The 18,295-nt window shown below is 42.9% G+C and overlaps 5 protein-coding genes across 5 annotated transcripts; 2 read left to right on the forward strand and 3 right to left on the reverse strand.

The window, feature by feature from the left end:
• Positions 1 to 598: 598 nt before the first annotated feature.
• Positions 599 to 1,453, reverse strand: N7511_008588 (Ty1/Copia family ribonuclease HI; the record flags this gene model as incomplete). Its single annotated transcript, XM_057130965.1, is given in 6 exon segments — positions 599 to 733; positions 760 to 868; positions 887 to 968; positions 990 to 1,148; positions 1,197 to 1,260; positions 1,283 to 1,453. The coding sequence occupies 6 exon segments, from the start codon at positions 1,451 to 1,453 to the stop codon at positions 599 to 601; spliced, it is 720 nt and encodes a 239-aa protein (XP_056978953.1).
• A 665-nt stretch (positions 1,454 to 2,118) lies between these two features.
• N7511_008589 (uncharacterized protein) lies at positions 2,119 to 5,256 on the reverse strand (the record flags this gene model as incomplete). The annotated part of the gene is given in 16 exon segments (XM_057130966.1): positions 2,119 to 2,340; positions 2,411 to 2,498; positions 2,552 to 2,656; positions 2,828 to 2,899; positions 2,999 to 3,099; positions 3,253 to 3,390; positions 3,458 to 3,514; positions 3,556 to 3,711; positions 3,737 to 3,779; positions 3,893 to 4,161; positions 4,199 to 4,356; positions 4,431 to 4,497; positions 4,511 to 4,611; positions 4,860 to 4,933; positions 5,039 to 5,142; positions 5,191 to 5,256. The coding sequence occupies 16 exon segments, from the start codon at positions 5,254 to 5,256 to the stop codon at positions 2,119 to 2,121; spliced, it is 1,821 nt and encodes a 606-aa protein (XP_056978954.1).
• An 8,890-nt stretch (positions 5,257 to 14,146) lies between these two features.
• Positions 14,147 to 15,076, forward strand: N7511_008590 (DUF2293 domain-containing protein; the record flags this gene model as incomplete). Its single annotated transcript, XM_057130967.1, has 3 exons — positions 14,147 to 14,365; positions 14,420 to 14,542; positions 14,600 to 15,076. 3 exons carry the CDS (start codon positions 14,147 to 14,149, stop codon positions 15,074 to 15,076), a joined length of 819 nt encoding a protein of 272 aa, XP_056978955.1.
• Positions 15,077 to 15,693: 617 nt separating this feature from the next.
• N7511_008591 (uncharacterized protein) lies at positions 15,694 to 16,973 on the forward strand (the record flags this gene model as incomplete). Its single annotated transcript, XM_057130968.1, has 2 exons — positions 15,694 to 16,050; positions 16,107 to 16,973. The coding sequence occupies 2 exons, from the start codon at positions 15,694 to 15,696 to the stop codon at positions 16,971 to 16,973; spliced, it is 1,224 nt and encodes a 407-aa protein (XP_056978956.1).
• A 335-nt stretch (positions 16,974 to 17,308) lies between these two features.
• On the reverse strand, positions 17,309 to 18,025 carry N7511_008592 (uncharacterized protein; the record flags this gene model as incomplete). The annotated part of the gene is made up of 1 exon (XM_057130969.1): positions 17,309 to 18,025. The coding sequence occupies one exon, from the start codon at positions 18,023 to 18,025 to the stop codon at positions 17,309 to 17,311; it is 717 nt and encodes a 238-aa protein (XP_056978957.1).
• Between the last annotated feature and the right edge of the window lie 270 nt (positions 18,026 to 18,295).

Consider the following 18,295-nt stretch of genomic DNA (forward strand, 5'->3'; position numbering starts at 1 on the left):
GTTTTATCCTATCAATGGCACTCCTTTCGTTGGCATCCCAAGCCTGCTAGAGCTGCCTCTCATTGTTCTCAACCCAATAGCGGTGTAGCCGCGCGTCGGGCGAGTTCTAGAAAAATGATATGAAGCTGTAACTTGGCGCACCATAATCAGCGCATTCCCTATACTGTAGTTTACCTCATGTTTTACCTGTGAAATGCATCAAATTATTGGCATTTTAATGGATCAGATAAATAATCAATACTCGCCTAGCAGCACACAAAAAAATGATTTTACTGAGGGTATGAAGTCAACGTACACAGAGAGTACCTGGGTTTACTAGGGAATATCTAGTTAAACTGTCACAATTTGTACTGTATCCGGCCAATTGGAGATGTCAATGACTCTGTATTTCCATTACCCCTATTCTTCGCTATTTATGGGTCCATTCTAGTTATATAAGCTATGTCGACGGATTATCTATAGATCCGGTTTCATGTAGTATTCGTAAGGTAATTGCGACATACCCCTTCAGCGGCCTCAGTCTCCTATCCTGAGCCGCTGGCAATGCCATTTACTAACGAATCTGCTCCAATTAGGTCATTCCTTCATGATCAGGTGTTCAATTTCGACCATTCTCAGTAGCTTGACGAAGCTGGTATGCTTCTGTCGGGAGAGCAGCTTCGTCAAGCCATCGGCGACCATTTTTGCTGTTGGGACCTAGCGTACAGCGACGCGTCCCGCCTTCACTTCCTATCTTAGCCAAAGGTGATGAATATCGACGTGCCTAAGCTTCGTGTCGAAGCTAGTATCGTCGGCGGTGATTAGAGTAATAGTTCTCTCATTATCGCACTCGATAGTGAAGTCGTGTGATGCCTCGAAACCCACTCGGCTAAGCAGTCTTCTCTACTATTGGAGTTGCTTGCCGGCTTTAGATAGACCGAGAAGCTCTGCCTCGGTGGTTGAAGTCGTTACCGTCCGCTGCTTAGTGGCTTTCTAGTCTATAGGTCTACCGTAGACCTGGCAGATATACCCTGTAGAGCTTTTCCTATCTGTATGATCACCGTACGATGTATCGCTTGCTAGCTGTACCGAGTCTATGTCTACCTCCGCGTTATACTCGATTGCTAGGTATCGGGTAGTGTAAAGGTAGGTGATAGCTCGATCGACGGCTCGGTGGTGCTAGGGTCCTAGATTCGTTAGGAACTCGGCTAACTTACTAGTTGCTTTGGCGGCGTCGGCCCGGGTGATCGTAGTAGCGTATCCTATTGATCCGACCTTTTGCTGATATAGGTGGATTTCTTACGCACTTGCGATACCTTTGTACGGCTTTAGGTCTTCGATTGGCAGTAGGGTTAGCATAGGGGGTCGGTCTATGAGGTTGTAGCGAGTTGCTACGCTTGTGAGATAGCTGTCTTAGCAAAGCCATATTTTCTTCGCCTATCGGTCCCGAATAATACGTATATTTAGGAACCATTCAGCTTCTCCATGGTTAGTAAGCTCCTAATGCGTTTCGAGGTCCCTTTCTAGCTGATTAGCCCTTCTCTCCGCCGTCCGATGGCTTACTATCAGTATATCATCGACGTAAAAGAAGACGAGGATACCGTCTCCGGTGAAGACGTATAGGTCTTCGGGTACCTACTTTAGACCTAGCTTGCTAAGAACTCCCGCCGCTTCCTACTGCCATAGGCGTGGTGAGATTCTTAGCCCGTATAGCGCTTTTTGAAGCTTCTAACACCTTCCTAGTATCTTAAAACCTTCCGGTATCCTAGTATATACCTCCTTCTCTAGCCTACTATTGAGAAATGCCGTTATAGCGTCCCGCTGTCTCAAATTTAGGTTGAATACCGCGACCAATGTAAAGATCATTCTCGCTGTCCTTGCTGCTAGCGTGGTAGCTCTCTTTTCGTCTAATATAATAGTCTTAAGGTCTCCTCTTACGTAGATCCTAGCTTTGAATTTTACTAGGAAGCCGTCCTAGTCTAATTTGTATAAGAATACCTATAGTAGCGGTAGGACTTACTTCCCCCGGTCCTTCGGACGATCTACTACCTGATACGTCTCTTTTTCCGTTAGGGAGTCGATCTCTCTCCGTATAGCTGCTAGGAAACCTTGTTGAAATAGGTGATTTATAACGTCTTTCTAATACTTCGGGGGATTAGGTAGATCGTCCCGATAACGTCTTATTGGCTTCTCCGCGTATAGGGCCGCTGCGAATGTATAGAGGAAAGCTGGGGGTTCTTCTATGGTGGCGTACGCGAAGGTATCGTCCCGTTTTACTAACCTTCTTCTTGGTCTAGATATAATATTTGCCTTATCTAGATCGCCGTTGATATCCCTTAGAGCTAGTTCTCTCGGTGCTAGCTCCGCTTATAGCTATACTTCGGCTTTATCGTCCGATTCACTATTTTCATAAGCTTCCTAGGTCTCTTACTGGACCTTTTGGGCTTCCTAGGTCGCTTGCTAGACCTCCTAGAGCTGGTCCCTGGCCTATATTTCCGGCGTCTCTACCCCTTGACGAGCTATAGGAGGTTCTTATTTACGTGGAGGTATCGGAGGTAGTGGAATTTCCTACGGGAATACGCCTAGTAGGACCGATATAGGTTCAAAACGCTGGCTGCTAGGTATATCATATACCCCTTGGCGGCTTGCTGTATAAGATGGTTTTTCGGCCGAAAAACTATCTCTTCCTAGAGTCTTATTTCTCACTGGTGCTTCCTAGACGTCTTCACTATCGGTCCTAGCTTCCAATTTAGGTATCTCTCTACTTATCAATGATGCCTAGAATGCTCTCTTAGTCTCTGCTTAGTCTAATTCCTACGGCTCCTTTTCTAACGGTAGTAGAATCTACTAAAAGTGTTGAAAATCCGTGGAGTATCGCCGTGATTTATCGAATACGGTATCTCTGACTAATTTGACCTTTCTATACTAAGGAAACCATATTTTCTAGATATTTGCTAATAGATAACTAACGAGGAAACCAATCTTAGCGCGTAGATTTATTTTATCCGATTACACTTACTTCTTAATACGGTAGTAAGCAAGACTTCCGTATAACCTAATATTTGATAGGTTAACCTTCGGAATAGCTTTGCTAGTAGCAAAATTCTTACGGACTTCGTCCTATAGCACTATCTAGCGGTTGTCTTCCCGCTAGTAGGTTGGTATCCGATTTAGCAGCTAGACTGCTACTATTGCTGCTTTAGGCTATAGTTCCTTAGGGAGCTTCCCTTCGAGTATTAGTATCCTTATACGTAAGATTATAATACCCCCTACTCTCTCGGCGTATCTATTTATCTCTAGATACTTTGGTAGACTATGATAGACCACTATACCGTCCGACGTTAAGCTCCTCTCTAATACCCTTCCTGCCGAAGCTTTATTGTTATAATGGAAGGCCTTAATCGGTAGGTTCTACCAATTTTTGGCTAATTGGACGAACTAGGTGATAGCTAGCTGATATTTAGGTTTGAGTTTATACGTTATAACCTAGTGAAACCGGATTCCTTCGACGTAAAAGTGAGAGATCTATCGATGCCTATTATAGGTATAAGGTAGCTAAATTAGGTCGAAGTGTACTCTGCTAAATCGGCCAAAGCTTCGTCCGATTAGCTTCCTAGACACTTGCCGATTCGACCTTCCTATATTGTATATCTCGTATACCTTAGCTACTACTTTCTTTATATCGATTGTCACTCCTTCGACTATCTTTGGTATTTGATTAAGGGTTGTAGGCTATATATAGGCTAGGCGACGATACCATAGTTCCGTTAAACCCTTCTCCTACCGTAGTGCCGAGGACACTGTATTAGTAGTGTTCTAAATAGCTTTATTAGGTTTATTAAAGATCTATAACCCGTGCTGCTTCCGAGGATATAGGCTAACTATCGGGATACCCTAGTGATCCTAGATATACCCTTTGGCTTTAGACCATTTACTACCCTTTTCTCGCAACCTTGCGTACGATACTAGGTTGATATAAAACCTAGGTACGTAGTAGGTATTACTTAGGGTAATAGTCTTCTCTTGCCCTATTATCGGGTCGGCGCCGGTGAGTTTCACCGTCCTACGTCTAATAACTACTATACCTCCGTCTCCCGTCGCGAGAGTCTCCCTAGCTAGTATAATGTTGACGAACCAGCTTCTCTTATTGTAGATATAGACACTAGAGCCGGTATCGAGGATCTATCGGTCGCGAAGTGCTAAGATAGTAGTTTGTGACCCAATTTCCTAGCTTGAAAAGGAGATATTTCCTAGGTTTAATTGGACTGCGTTTGCCGGTATATTTGACGATTTTTCGATAGTTTCTTAGATCTATTTTCTCTATGCCGGGTCGGCTAGTAGAGCTTTCTCTATTTTCTAGAGATTCTCTTTCCTTGGCTAGTATCCGTCGGGTCGAATTGATTTATTGACAACCTAGTAGGTAGTAGGTTGATACTTCGGATGCTTATTACCGTAGGGGTATAGTCTTTTCTCGAAGGGGACGTCTTCCTTTAGCTTCCTAGAGTCATTTTTTGCTTCCTAATAACCCTACTAAGTGGAGAAAGACCCCTTTGGCGCTAGCGGTAGTGCTTACAGTGATAGATCGGACTAGCCAATTTCCCGATATAGAGCTCTGAATGATTCGATAAGACTCTAAGTATCGTATAAGGCTCTATTTATTACGATCTCTTAATATTTAGCTTACCACTAGATCGGTAAGACCTCTTTAACTACTTATAGGAAGTCCTAATTGGCGCTCTCGGCTTTAGGAAGCTAGAGACTAACCGCTTGCTCTCTTAGTTTAGTCTAAGAAGTAAGCTATTTCTCGATATCTCTAGCTGGTTTTACGGTCGAGAAAGCTCTCTATTGTATCCGAATTTCCTCCTTGAACGCGGGCGTACGCGCGAACCTAGTCTTTAGATAGACTAGACGGTTATACGGGGTATCGAATTCGAGGACTACGTCGCGGAGACTACTATCTACGAAGGTGATGATATACTTATTCACTTTATTAAGGCCCTTCCGCTGCTTCTCCTAGCGGTTAGCTCCAATTTTGTAGACCTCTAAGAGGTCTCTCTACTCCTTTTTAGCCTCCGGATCCGTATCTAGCGGATACTTAGGCTCCCGTGGCTCTTTTAGAGCCTTCGGACGATAGGCTTCATCGTTGTTAGGGTTGCAAAGGTCCTAGACGGTCCGATTTATTGCGAATGCCCTTATCCTCTTATACCATACTCGCCATTGTGACGAGTCTTTCAATTTATCGCCCTTCAAGGCGGAGAGCATTGATGCCGTCTCCATTCAAGATGCTGCTTCTAATGCGATGAAGCGAGGATCCTGCGAAATGGTTGGATAGTAAGGATCGGAGGGATTCAGGGGTAGGAAGTCGGCGAGATACTTTCAGAACCTTTCAGCTTGCGAATAGCTTCAAGAGTGATAGCAAATAAATTCCTAATAGGTGCGAACCGGGCTCATAACTGTCACAATTTGTACTGTATCCGGCCAATTGGAGATGTCAATGACTCTGTATTTCCATTACCCCTATTCTTCGCTATTTATGGGTCCATTCTAGTTACATAAGCTATGTCGACGGATCATCTATAGATCCGGTTTCATGCAGTATTCGTAAGGTAATTGCGACATAAACCGTGTGCCTTAGGTGTCCAAGACAAAATGCGATGAAACTGCATGTAAACTGGAATGCATTTCTTGATTCTACATCAGAGCCTACGAACATGAGATACCTCAGTTCGCTATGCTGCCACCTAGTTAAAATGCGGACCGAATGCCCACCAAGTCCAAAATGTGTAGGCCAGGATTGAGGATTTATTTGACGCATTAAAGTGCCAACAATTTGATGCTCTCGGGTATCTGTGAGACTACGCTAATCTCTGGGTTTGGATGGGCAAGCGAGATAGAACCGGATAAATGCATATACATTAATAATGGGTATACATTGTAAAAAGTCAACTGAACGCTGATTCCCAGAATCAGCGTGGGACTCCTATTCAACTGCTGTCCTCACATGACATGATAGTGTATGGGAAGTGGGTCATTCCCTGTTAACGAGTAACAGGCCCCAGGGTTCCGAGGCAGCCAACACTCCCAGTCAGCAGGTGGTCCTGACAGTTAGACTATATCTTCAGTCAACTTTGAAAACATATGCCAGACCATAACTATTAGTTCGGGCGCGTAGATTTCGCTTCATTCGTCATTGCATTTCTGCTGCTCTGTTTCTAGATCTCTCTTTCTTTCCTCCGCACGTTGAGAACTTCGCTTCCTATGTAAATAATAAAGATCAAAAACTAGTAGTATATTTTTAAGAAAGGACAAAAAATAAACCGTGGTTCCAGAGGGGGTCGAACCCTCGACTTTGGCGTTATTAGCACCACACTCTAACCAACTGAGTTATGGAACCCTATTTGATGCGAAAAAACAAAAAATTTTGGGCTGTAAGCCAAAATATTGTCATTCACATGTTATCTGACCCGGTCCTGTCAGTCTACAAACGAGGCCATCTATAAGAAGTAGAACAATCCAAGAGAGGAGAGCATAGAGGTGGTTGGTAGAAGAGAAAGAGTGTCTGTGTCTACGTGTCTATCTTGTAAGTTAAACAGGAAGCCTTATATGTCACAAAAGCCAAAGTCCTAGAGGATGAGACTGTCAAAAATCGTGAGAAATCGGGCAATCCCTGTAAAAGATGATTTTTCTGTTGTCAGGTAGACAGCCTGTCAAGTGGTTGAGGTATAGATAGACAAAAGAATGAACAATAAGGTTTTGCGTAGCGTTGAACCCCAAACCGAAACCGCCGGATTTCTCTAAACTGGTCAATAGATGCAGAAAAAGATGAATTATATGCAGAATATCCTCAAACTTTCATCAGAGAAACGGTCGAAACGTCTCTGTGACGACAGAGTTTCAGATTATGACGAAAAGCATAAGGGTGAAATCAAGTTCAAAATTGGAACTTTTCACTTGAATTCACTTGAATTCACTATTCGAACGAGGGAGTCATAGTTGGAAGATCTACAGAGTCTTTTCCAAGGAGCTCCTCGAAATTTCCTCGATGAGTATAAGCAGATTCTCACTTAGGCTTCTTATGTGGATGCGAACAAGGTGGACAAATCATTATAAGGAGCAAACCGACGAAAAATCCACCATGTGAGGCTCAACGCTAGGTAAAATTTCTTGACCCGAGGACTTTTCATTGTTGTTATTAACTTGAGTCGGTAGCAATTCGCGAGTGCTTCGACGCATATTCCAGTACGCTGCGTTGCTTGAACCCTGGCCACGGTTAGTCATTGCTTCTTTGCCCTTCCCTCTGCGTAAGAAGTGATATCGTATTGCTAGGTAGACAGCCTGCCAGGTGGTTGGTATAGAAATATTTAAAGAGAAGGCAATGGCAAGAAAAAGTGTTATTCTAATCAGAGACTAATCCTTGAATATGCTTATCTTAAGTATATTATGAAAAGCGATATTATGATAAATGAGGGTAAACATGAGATGATCAAATATAGCACGAACATGTGACGCGAGAAATACGATTAGGATGATGAGTTGTGATCATCAGATTTCCTAGTGATGAATTAAATAACTGGGTACAGCGGCTAGAAAATTACGCAAGTAGGACCCAAGCATCTAGAACTGACAAAAAACATACATACAGAGCAACTTCCTAGTCAGAAAGATTATCCATCTCATCATCATCTACCTCTCTTATCCTCGGGTTTCATCCTCGGTTTTGTCATTATATTATGCCTTTGACCGTGATAACATTAGATATAGGTGGTGTTGGATCAATATAATATAGATACGCTAAATTAGAGTATTATTGGACGTTTAGGTGCCGTACGGAAGGATTGGGGGTATTATACGACATGTTGAACAAGAAATCATTAAGCCCCGATTAAGGATACATCATGTTTCATTACCTCCTGGTAGTCTGAATAGTGGTGTAGATACATAGAGGGTACTCAAATGACCGGTGTATGTAAAAGGAGGAATCTATCATAAGGTACCTCGGGGAGGGTCCTAGATTACATGAATGTCACAGCAATTTGATGTCCCACTGAGCTACATAATTCAAGATCGGATTATCTTTAGTGGGCTTCATTGCCATCCATGTCTGTTATCCAATATTCGGTATTGACCTGTCTGTCTTATCAGATTGCCATTGCGCCGTTCCCATTTCAATATGTTTGGTGTAAAACAAATTCAAAAAAGTGGAGTGAGCGGATGAAGACATTTAATAGAAGATGTACCTTACTTCCTCTCTTCTCTCTCTAACCTGAATTGGCTTGAATCGATGCACTCTATTTTGATGCTTCTTGATTTCGTAGGCTTAGAAAGTCACACCTGCTGTAAGGCCTATCCTATCTGTCCAGGTGTTTAAAAAGACATGTAGAACTAACTCAATCACTTATAATTTATAAAAAAGATTAGCCTAGAAAAGGCAAAAAATAAATCTATACAAGATAATATCCGTGGTTCCAGAGGGGGTCGAACCCTCGACTTTGGCGTTATTAGCACCACACTCTAACCAACTGAGTTATGGAACCGAGTATGAAAACATCTCAATTTTTTGCCACTATATTCCAAGGACGTGGTTTGAAATTTATGCGCACCGAGTATCTACCTCGTGAAATATAAAGTACGTACCAATTGAGTAAAACTATCAGCACCCTTCCTTCCTTACTTACTTACTTACAAAGGGCAAAAAAATCATGGTTCCAGAGGGGGTCGAACCCTCGACTTTGGCGTTATTAGCACCACACTCTAACCAACTGAGTTATGGAACCTGGTCATGTGATTAGCGCAATAAATTTATTTCTATCAATGAATTGTCATATATTGAAATGGGGACGCTGTGGTGGCAGTCTGATCGAGTATATAGGAGCTTTATCCTTGATGAAGGATTCGGAGGCCTAAGGCAGTAATCCTACATATCACGAGATTTCTCACTACAATATCTAGTAATACCTCGTGTTAGCTTGCTAGCAAAGTTGACACTCTGAATACATACTTATTCTAGCATAAGACCAGGAAGATATAAATAATATATATATACTTAATACATCGAGCGCGGTGTATCAATATTAGACAAAACAAGAAACAAAACAAGATCCAATAAAAGAATAAGAATATGAAGAAACTCATAAAGAGAACTTGAAACAAGAAAAAAGAGACGTACTGAAGTTCCAAACACAAGTACAACTTGGCATAAGAACTTCAACACAAGTCTGAACAGAAAAACAATACATGCAAACACTATACATAAGAATTCCATAAAGACTCCAAAACAAGTAAACATACAAAAAGGAACAAGACAACAGAAAAAATGGAACATCAAAGGATTCTAAAGAAGAGCAAAGAACTATAGAAAAATATAGAAGAATTACGAGCGCAGAAAAATGCATGGCAATCGCATTCAGGAAAACTGCATCCAGAAATCCAAGAAAACCTCAAGATATAACAATAAGAATACAACCCTAGGATTCCTACGGATATAGCAATATAAGCCAAATATAGCAAATAAGCCGAATGTATCAAAAAGGAAGAACAGAGAGATTTAACTTAAATTGAGCAGGATTACCTAACTTTTCTTTTAAACTCTTGGATCTGCTATATATTCTGTGAAGTCGTTTCTTTTTGTATGGTGACATGTTTTAAAGGCTTCGTAGAATTCTTTTATGTGGTATTTGTATATATTATTTTTCTGATCAAACTTGGTCTGCAGATCTAGTATTAGATTGTACTTATGTTTGGAACTTTGAGCAGATATCTTTTTTCTTTTGAGTTCCTTTGTTAAATCCTGGTTTTGTAGTGTCTATCAAAGGTTGATAGGCAGGAGATTGAGGATAAATTAAGAATCTAAGAAATTTTTCCTTAAATTGATCATCTTTTTAGCTAGATAATCTAGCTTTATTTAAGTCATTTTCTCTATTCTCTTCTTCATAATATATCTAGTATATTGCGTTATACTTAGACATACTCGTTATATTCGTAGACGTATCCGTTATATCTATTTTCGTACGATTTTGTACTCGTATATATCGTAGACGTTTTCAGTGATCTTTTATGATTTCTTATAGCTCCCAGCTTTTCCTTTGAATTCTTAGGTCTTATATTTTCTTCGAGGTTATTTATTTTTATATTATTACTCGGTTTACAGTCTTCGTAGAATTCTCTTATATAGTGTTCATATATATTATAGTTTTTAACTTTACTTACAGTTTAGTGTTACGCACTTGCTTCCGGGTCGTCGCTATATTAGAAGAGTCCCTAGGTTATACTTGCCTGTTATGCTGACTTCCAACCTCAACGATCTGTCTCTTAACCGTACCGCTGCCTAGTAGGCCTCATACGGACTAAGTCCTTTTAAGGGTATCGAGGAGCGATGCTAAGTAGAGCGCCGAGTTAGTCTATACCGAGATATAGGCCTTCCCGTGGTGTTGTTAAGTTATAATTAAGTTATACGAGTCATAAAGGTTTCTAAACAGTAGATATAAGTAACAATAGATGATCGAACACGAAGAACTAAACTAGATATATAAGGTCCTATATATGTCCCGAGTCCTTCCTGTAGATAAGTAGAAAGTAGAACAGTAGAACTGTTCTACTCGACGACTGTCGACTGTTCTACTACTTGTATAATCACGTGGTTAGGCTGACGTAATTCCGATATTCTTATAGGGGAGAATATGTGTTTGTGCTGAGGGGGCCGTAAGTGGCTTTACCGGTACCTAGCGTTGTGGTGTATTCTGGGTGCTGGTAAATCGAGGGCCGAAAAAGGCACCCGCCTTGTTCGTCCAATCGCGTCTCTCTGACTATTCGTCACGTGATCCTGATGGGTCGGTTGATCGACTGGTCTATGACCGCCCATCAACAAGTTGCGGCCCTATACTGATTGGTGCCTGGTACGTCCGTAACATTTAGATATTAGATTGTACTTATGTTTATAAATTGATCAATGATCAATTTTCTTCTTTCAAGTTATTATTATGTGTTCCTTCATACTTTTATTCTTTTATTATCTTTATAGATTTTGAGAATGATGCTCAATATTGACAACTCCCAACCCCCGATATTGTTCTGATATAAGAATCTATCCTCTAGTATACCCTTTCTACGAGAAGATATTTTCGACTAGATAGAAGACCCACGATAATCACTACCAGTCCCTGGATATAGTCTTTCTATTTGATTTAATTATACAGCGGTATAAACATATGCCCCGGTCGTTCACTAGACACCGCATCTATCGCAGGTGTCTGTTTGGTGACTCGGCCAAAGTCTACCATGGAATGATGAAAATTGACAAAAAAAATAAGATGGTTCCAGAGGGGGTCGAACCCTCGACTTTGGCGTTATTAGCACCACACTCTAACCAACTGAGTTATGGAACCGAGTATGAAAATATCTCAATCTTTTGCCACTATATTCCAAGGACGTGGTCTGAAATTTATGCGCACCGAGTATCTACCTCGTGAAATATAAAGTACGTACCAATTGAGTAAAACTATCAGCACCCTTCCTTCCTTACTTACTTACAAAGGGCAAAAAAATCATGGTTCCAGAGGGGGTCGAACCCTCGACTTTGGCGTTATTAGCACCACACTCTAACCAACTGAGTTATGGAACCAGATATAATGATGTCGAAAAATCCCAACCATTATGTACCAAAACCACAACCCCTTTAGGAACATACTTTATCGATAACGTCAATTATCTACTACCTATAACCAGCTATTATAGAACCGCCTTTTCGAGGATAGATTATGATACATAAAAAATGCCATCGCTTTGGCAGGCGCCTTTTGGTTGCTTTAGAAGAGCCATAGGAAATATGATTATTGCGAGGGATTGTTTGAAAACGCACAGGGTCGGTATAGTCATTTTTAGAAGGGGTTTGATGCTCGACTCAGGTTTTAATAAGTGTTTGGGAGAGGCCTACATAATCTCAGGTCTTCGAGGTGATTACTACATAGGCAAAGAAGCACTTTTACTCAATGCCTGTTTCTTGTCTCCGTGTACAACTCACTAGTGGACTAAGTGAAGACAATTCTTCACACTTCACAATTTGTACTAGACTTTAAAGGCTACAGAGCGGATCATAATAAATTTCCCTTTTTTCTTCTTCTTTTTTTCTGTCTCAGTGGCGCTAGTGTTATTAGTCGAAGAGAGACCCTTGACCTAAGTCAACTATAGAATTTTTACCTAATTGATAGTCTAAGATAGCTTTGCTAGAAATAGACTGACTTGGTATGAAAATGAAGTTCGAGAAGAACCAAAGAGAAGAAGAACCAGGCTGAGTCTAACGGTGAAACTGATGGTAGACTGCACAAATACATAAACCAAGAGGTTGGCTCTGTGATTTCTACTGTAGATAACCTGAATCAAGTAATATAAAGAACTTGCTTATGCTCTACTCTATGATTGGCCGGGGTATCAAAGTTCTACTATGATTGTTTATTAATGGCCCTTCTCTTACTAAAATTCTTTTAACGCGGCGCTTTTGCTGAACGTATAAATCTATTTCTAGATCTATCATCATGAAATACTGTGATGTGATATTAAAGTTAATAAATACTATGACACGAAAAAAAACCAATCACCAACAAAATAAGTCCAAGAAGAGAACCAGAGAGATTGAACAATCATGGCTAGCTACGTATTTCCTAGTCAATCAAGTGACTAGGAGAGTGATAGGCGCTATTTGTGGAATGGAAACCTTGAAAGCTGGTAATTTTAAGTCAATTTAGCAAGCCTGCTTAGATGAGTAGATTGTAGGTAAGGCAAAACGTTCTTTCCTGATAAAAATGCCTGATCGTAGATTAGAATGAATAGCTTCGAGGATGACAGTAAATATCAGAAGCGATTTGCTTTTAAATTTTGATATTTATGTTGATTGAGACTGCCTATTATATGTATGGTAATATTTTCATTAAGGTCTGTTCTACTTTCTACTGCAAGTGCAGCTTTTTATTGAACACAAAAACGGTGCGATCATTCGCTTGATAATTTGGGCTCAACCAGGGCTTCTGCATGAAGAAGTCCATGGTTCACCCATTTAAAAAAGTGCTGAATACTATTAGACCAATGCCCGAGGCAGGCAGCCCTGGAGAAAGTGGTAAGCAGTTGTTCGCATTAACTCTTTTACACACAAAATGCTCTGAAATTTCACCCTCTCTCCCCGATATCTACTGCCTGCAATGCTGATACATCTGCTTTCTCCCCGTTGCACGGCTGCGTTATCTCGGATATCTGAGTAAAGTAATGGTCGAAAGTAATAACAAATGTATTGGTCCATTATTAGGAGTAGCTCGTTGTTAGCACAAAGAATTAGCCAAACAGCAACCTGCACCACAAATCACGCGTTTTTCATTATCCCCAGGCATCTCCAAGCCTGCTACAATAAAAATTGTACTAGTTTACATGCGACAGTGTTCCTACCACTACAGCCTGCATCTACCACTACGAATGGAGACAACCCGCGCAAGTGTGGAATAAGGGGATCGTCAATCTAGTCAGGGGTTTGAGTCAACATACTTGAGCTTGAATATTAATAACACTGTGATTCAAAAAACAGTCCGAACTTGGCCATTCGTCCAGTCCACGATAGTTGGCCACCAAGGCGCTCCATGATCTCCTTCGTATCTCTATCAGACGAAGCTGCGGCTATAGTATTCATAAAAACATGTATATATATATATTTCCAATGTACTGCCAATCTTATGTTGCATATCTTAGCTGTATTTGAATTCGGAAAACCTGAGAGTAAGACAAGCCTAAGAGGGCTAAACATCGGGAGCGTGCATTGAGGCCAAAATGTCGGAAGTGGAATAGTTATATCGCATACGATATTCAGCTCTATAATATAATAGATAATACGACAGGGGATTTCAATCATCACAGTACACTATTCATTCAGCTTCAAGTGCTTAACTGAGTGAACTGGAGTGGGTTAGCGGCCTGTCAACTTAGGCGCAAACTCAGCCACAGCGCCACAGCGCCACAGGGTGCCTGGTTTGAAGCATCAAAGATCATTCAATGTTGACTCAGACAACAATGCCCAGAACATGTCATGAACAACCTTTGGTCTAATTTGAGTTATCTCTGACATCTCCGATTTCACCAAAACTGTGTCAACATCACCACCCTGACGCTCCTTGCTTGAATCATCCCACCAAAGATGACAGATGTGACCAAGTCCAAAGCTCATAAGCGCAAGGCTCGCCGCAAAGGAAAGAATAGACGCGTTCGGAACCGTGGTGGCAAGGCCCGCCCGGTGGCCCCAGATGCAGCTCAAGCCCAGCCACTATCTGAAGTCTTCAATGAGACTAAACCAAAGAAGCGAAAGGCAAAGCCACGGGCTGCTGTTGTTCCTGTCTCGGATGATCCACTTGAACAGGTGAGCTCAGTCTAGCTCTGTAGACAGGCCATCTTTCTAATGAACGGTGTGCAGAATATTCTCGAGCGTGTCCCCATGCCCGAAGGGTATCTCTTCGTCCCAAAAGGCGACGTATACATCACACGACACTGCCGCAGCAAGACTAAAGAATCAAATCAGATAGTCTATTTGGTCTACGTAAGAGCAGCTCCAGCCATTTCAAAGCTACCCGATCAACTCTAACCTACATCCCAGAAACCCAACGGCAAACACACACTGGGAATCCGAGTGCCATCAGAAATCCACACAACAGTCTTGGAATCAGCAGCCGCAACCGCAGAATCACGCGCAGATGCAGTCAAAGTCCGCGACGCAAATGAAACCCGCAAAAACCGCAAGCTACTCAAGGAAGAATTCCCACTAATGCCCAAACCAAGCCTGGAAAGCATTCTCAACCATGCATTCCTGAAAGGATCAGGCCGGGTAGGCAGAACATCGAAGATATCTGATAAACACCGTATTCAGCTTGCTGTTGAGGCGCACATTCGACATGTGAAGACAGACTATGACAAGCTTCTTGATGAGGGCGTTGAGCGACATAAAGCGAGAAAGCTGGTTTGGGGTGAAGTGCAGGCTATTGAGCGGGCATGGCAGGGGCATGTGGATGAACCAGACAACGGGAGCAAGAAGGATAAGAAGGGGCATAGTCCATTGGCTCTGCGCCTGGCGTGATGGGTTTATTCGGATGATTCAAGCATTTTCGGGGGTTTGTTTACAAGTTGTTACTTGAATATGGCTGGGTTTATTGTGTATGTTTATTGGGTATCTTAGGTTTTATCGTCTACAACGGGAATATGATTAATTAATTCAAAGATGACAGCCAGTACTTCTGAGATTCACTGTTGGCTCTATTGAATTTATCCACAGGAAAGAAATCATAAGGCAGAAAGAAGAACGACTGCTATGTTCTTGTACTTAAGGTGTTTCTCCACTTGGAGATGGCCTAACACGGCTAGTGTGACCAAGAACCACTCTTCCTCGTGGGCTGTGTGTTTCAAGCAACGTTGACTGATCTATGGAAGAGTTGTACAGTGATCAGCTAGAAGTTCTAGTCCAGTACTGTAATCATAGCGTTACTAGATCTCCTAATTCTTTACAGTCCCGTGAAACCCAAGAATAGAGCCCTGAACCCGCCAAGCAGCCAAGCCACAGCCATCTCCACACTGAGCAAACGGGGTCCAACCCGGTCAAGCCATGTTCGAGGCTAAACCTCCCCAAATGGGGAAATGCTCAATTCCGCGTTTCACCTTTCTCCCCTCCCATGGCTTTGATCTTTTTTACCACTCACCATGAGGCACCGCTCATATCTGGGGTCTCTGAACAGACAGCGATCAGCCCTGCTGGTTGCTGTCGTGGTTCTATTTGTGATATTCGAATTTCTACTGCCAAGCACCAGACCGGATGCCCGGTTTGAGCGTTCCCAGGACCGACCTTGGTATCTCCACCAGTCGCCATTTCGAACGAATCCCAACTATGAATATGAGATCAAAATCTCGAATGCACTACACGACCTCGAGATTGAGGGCCAACTCCGCGGAGATATCGGAGCTCCGGATACAGTGTGGCAGATTATGTTGATGGACAACGATAAGCGCGGCGAGGATTCTCTTCAATTTGAGAAGAAGAACGCAGAGTGGAATTATTCAGTGAGATACTCACAGCATGAACCATCCATCATGGACCCAGACTAACACCGAGCTAGCTCGTGAACGCCAAATGGGCAGACAAATTCATCACCGAAACCCTCGCCTCAATCCCAGACTTGGAGTATCTGTACAAATCCTATCCTGGTTATGTCCTTCGCGGCGATCTTCTCCGCTATCTAATCCTCTGGTACCATGGCGGCTACTACGCAGACATCGACGTCTACCCAGCAACAAGCATAAAGACCTGTCCCGCAATGCAAAACACACTCTTCAACCAGGGCCCCAACACGGCCATGACCAACAGAAACATATCCCTGGTAGTAGGCATAGAAATCGATGAACCTTTCGCCTCCACCGAGAAAATGCACGACTGGCACTGGGTACGAAGGTACGGATTCCTACAATACACGATGTACGCACCACAGCGATTCAGCCCAATCCTCCGAGAAGTGATCGTGCGTGTCCTTTCACACACAAAACAGCACATCGCACAAAGCCACATCTGGGGCGCACGATATAACGAAATGACCACACTGGAGATAACCGGACCGGGTGTTTTCACCGATACGGTTCTAGACATTCTGTCGGAGACATTGCCATCCGATCACCGACTTATTCAAAAATCCATGGATGCGGATGAAGAATTGGGCGATTTGATCTCTTCTTCTTCAGCGCTTCCTGTGCAGCGGGTGACGTGGGCGCCATTTCATCAGCTCCAGGAAACACTTTGTGTTGATGAGAGTGAGACGAGCAGTGGGAAGATGCTTGGGGGGTTGTGTGTTCTCCCTTTGAATGCTTGGGGGAATGGGCAGAGGCATAGTGGATCTGAGGGATTCAATAGCCATCATGCTTGTATCAATCATCGGTTTGGGGGGACTTGGAAGCCTTGGAGGCAAAGTTGGAGAAAATGGTTATTTGGTTGAGGGTGGGCTGGGTTGTTGGTTTACATTTTCTATATCGGGCGTTTATTTGGATAGTTTGCATGGACGGCCACTTTCGTTTTTTGAGGCTTATTCGAAAATACAACGGGACTTACGATAATGCCAACTTGGGCTTTGAAGAGCATGTTCAAACCGCACAACGTAGATGGCGGATAATGATACAGGATGATATGGATGATATGGTACAACATAGAGGAGCAAGGGTATATAATACAACGTGGTAGATCAAGCCAATCAGACTTGGAGAGAAGCAAGGGATATTGTAGCATGCCACACAGTGGCTAAAGAGAAACAAACGTGCCAAGGGGAACCAAAGCCTAAGCACAGTCCATACGTGAATAATCTGCATCGACTTCTTCCCTGCGGCGAAGGAAAGAAGCCTCCTCAAAGTCATCCAGGTCCGTAACAGGCTGCTGGGTCATATTGCGACGCACAGCAAGAATGCGACGACTTTGTCCCACTGCGGACAAGTTATCTTGCCAGGGCTCGTCATTGAAATTGTGGGATTGTGGATAGTAATCTTCCTCGTCAAGCATGTCACTGTCAAAATTCAAAGCTCTTTTTTGACCACCCAGTGTCTCCTGATATGAAGAGGTAGACTCCTGACTACTCGGTGGAATGGAAAAGGCATCTCCATCATCATTCACGAGGTATTCATCATGGTCAAATGGGCGTTTGGTAGAACCCGAGAAAGGAGTAAGCTCGTGGCTGCAAGGTTGAGCAGCGGGGGTCTGAGCGACACCTGCATAAAGTGGGACTTTTTCTTCAGCCTTAGCCATGTGGGTTCTATATCCTTCTGCAACAGACTTGCGGACCCGCATTCCGACGGAAAGGAGAGAAGACTGCACTTTGGCCGGAACAACAGGTGTGGCAGAAAATGTCGCAGCGGAGTAATGGTGGTGGTGTGAAACGGCAGGTGTCTCTGTAGGCACTGGCGGAGAAGCGGCCGTGAAGTATCCCGTGATAGGAGGTTGGAAGCGACGCTTCTTTGACAGCGTACTCTTCGATGGGTTGGAGGCCGCGAGGGACGGCATTGTGACGACAACTGAAAAATTGTCTTTGGGAGGCGAGAGATATTGAGCTGGCTCGATCGTGGTTCAACTAATTGCGCTGCAGGTGTGACGTATGGTAGGTGAGGGAGGGGTGGAGGAAAGAAAAAGAATGAGCGATGGTCGCTGGGCAACGCGACTCGACGCGGGACGCGCGACTAGACGTTCAATTAGTCCCAATGTGGCATAGCGAGCACGTGACATAGTGAAGTATAGCCAATCCGGTGGAGGGGATTGTAAGTTATTCAACAGTTG

Source organism: Penicillium nucicola (genome assembly GCF_028828085.1).
Source record: "Penicillium nucicola strain IBT 29836 chromosome Unknown utg000010l, whole genome shotgun sequence".
NCBI lineage: Eukaryota > Fungi > Ascomycota > Eurotiomycetes > Eurotiales > Aspergillaceae > Penicillium > Penicillium nucicola.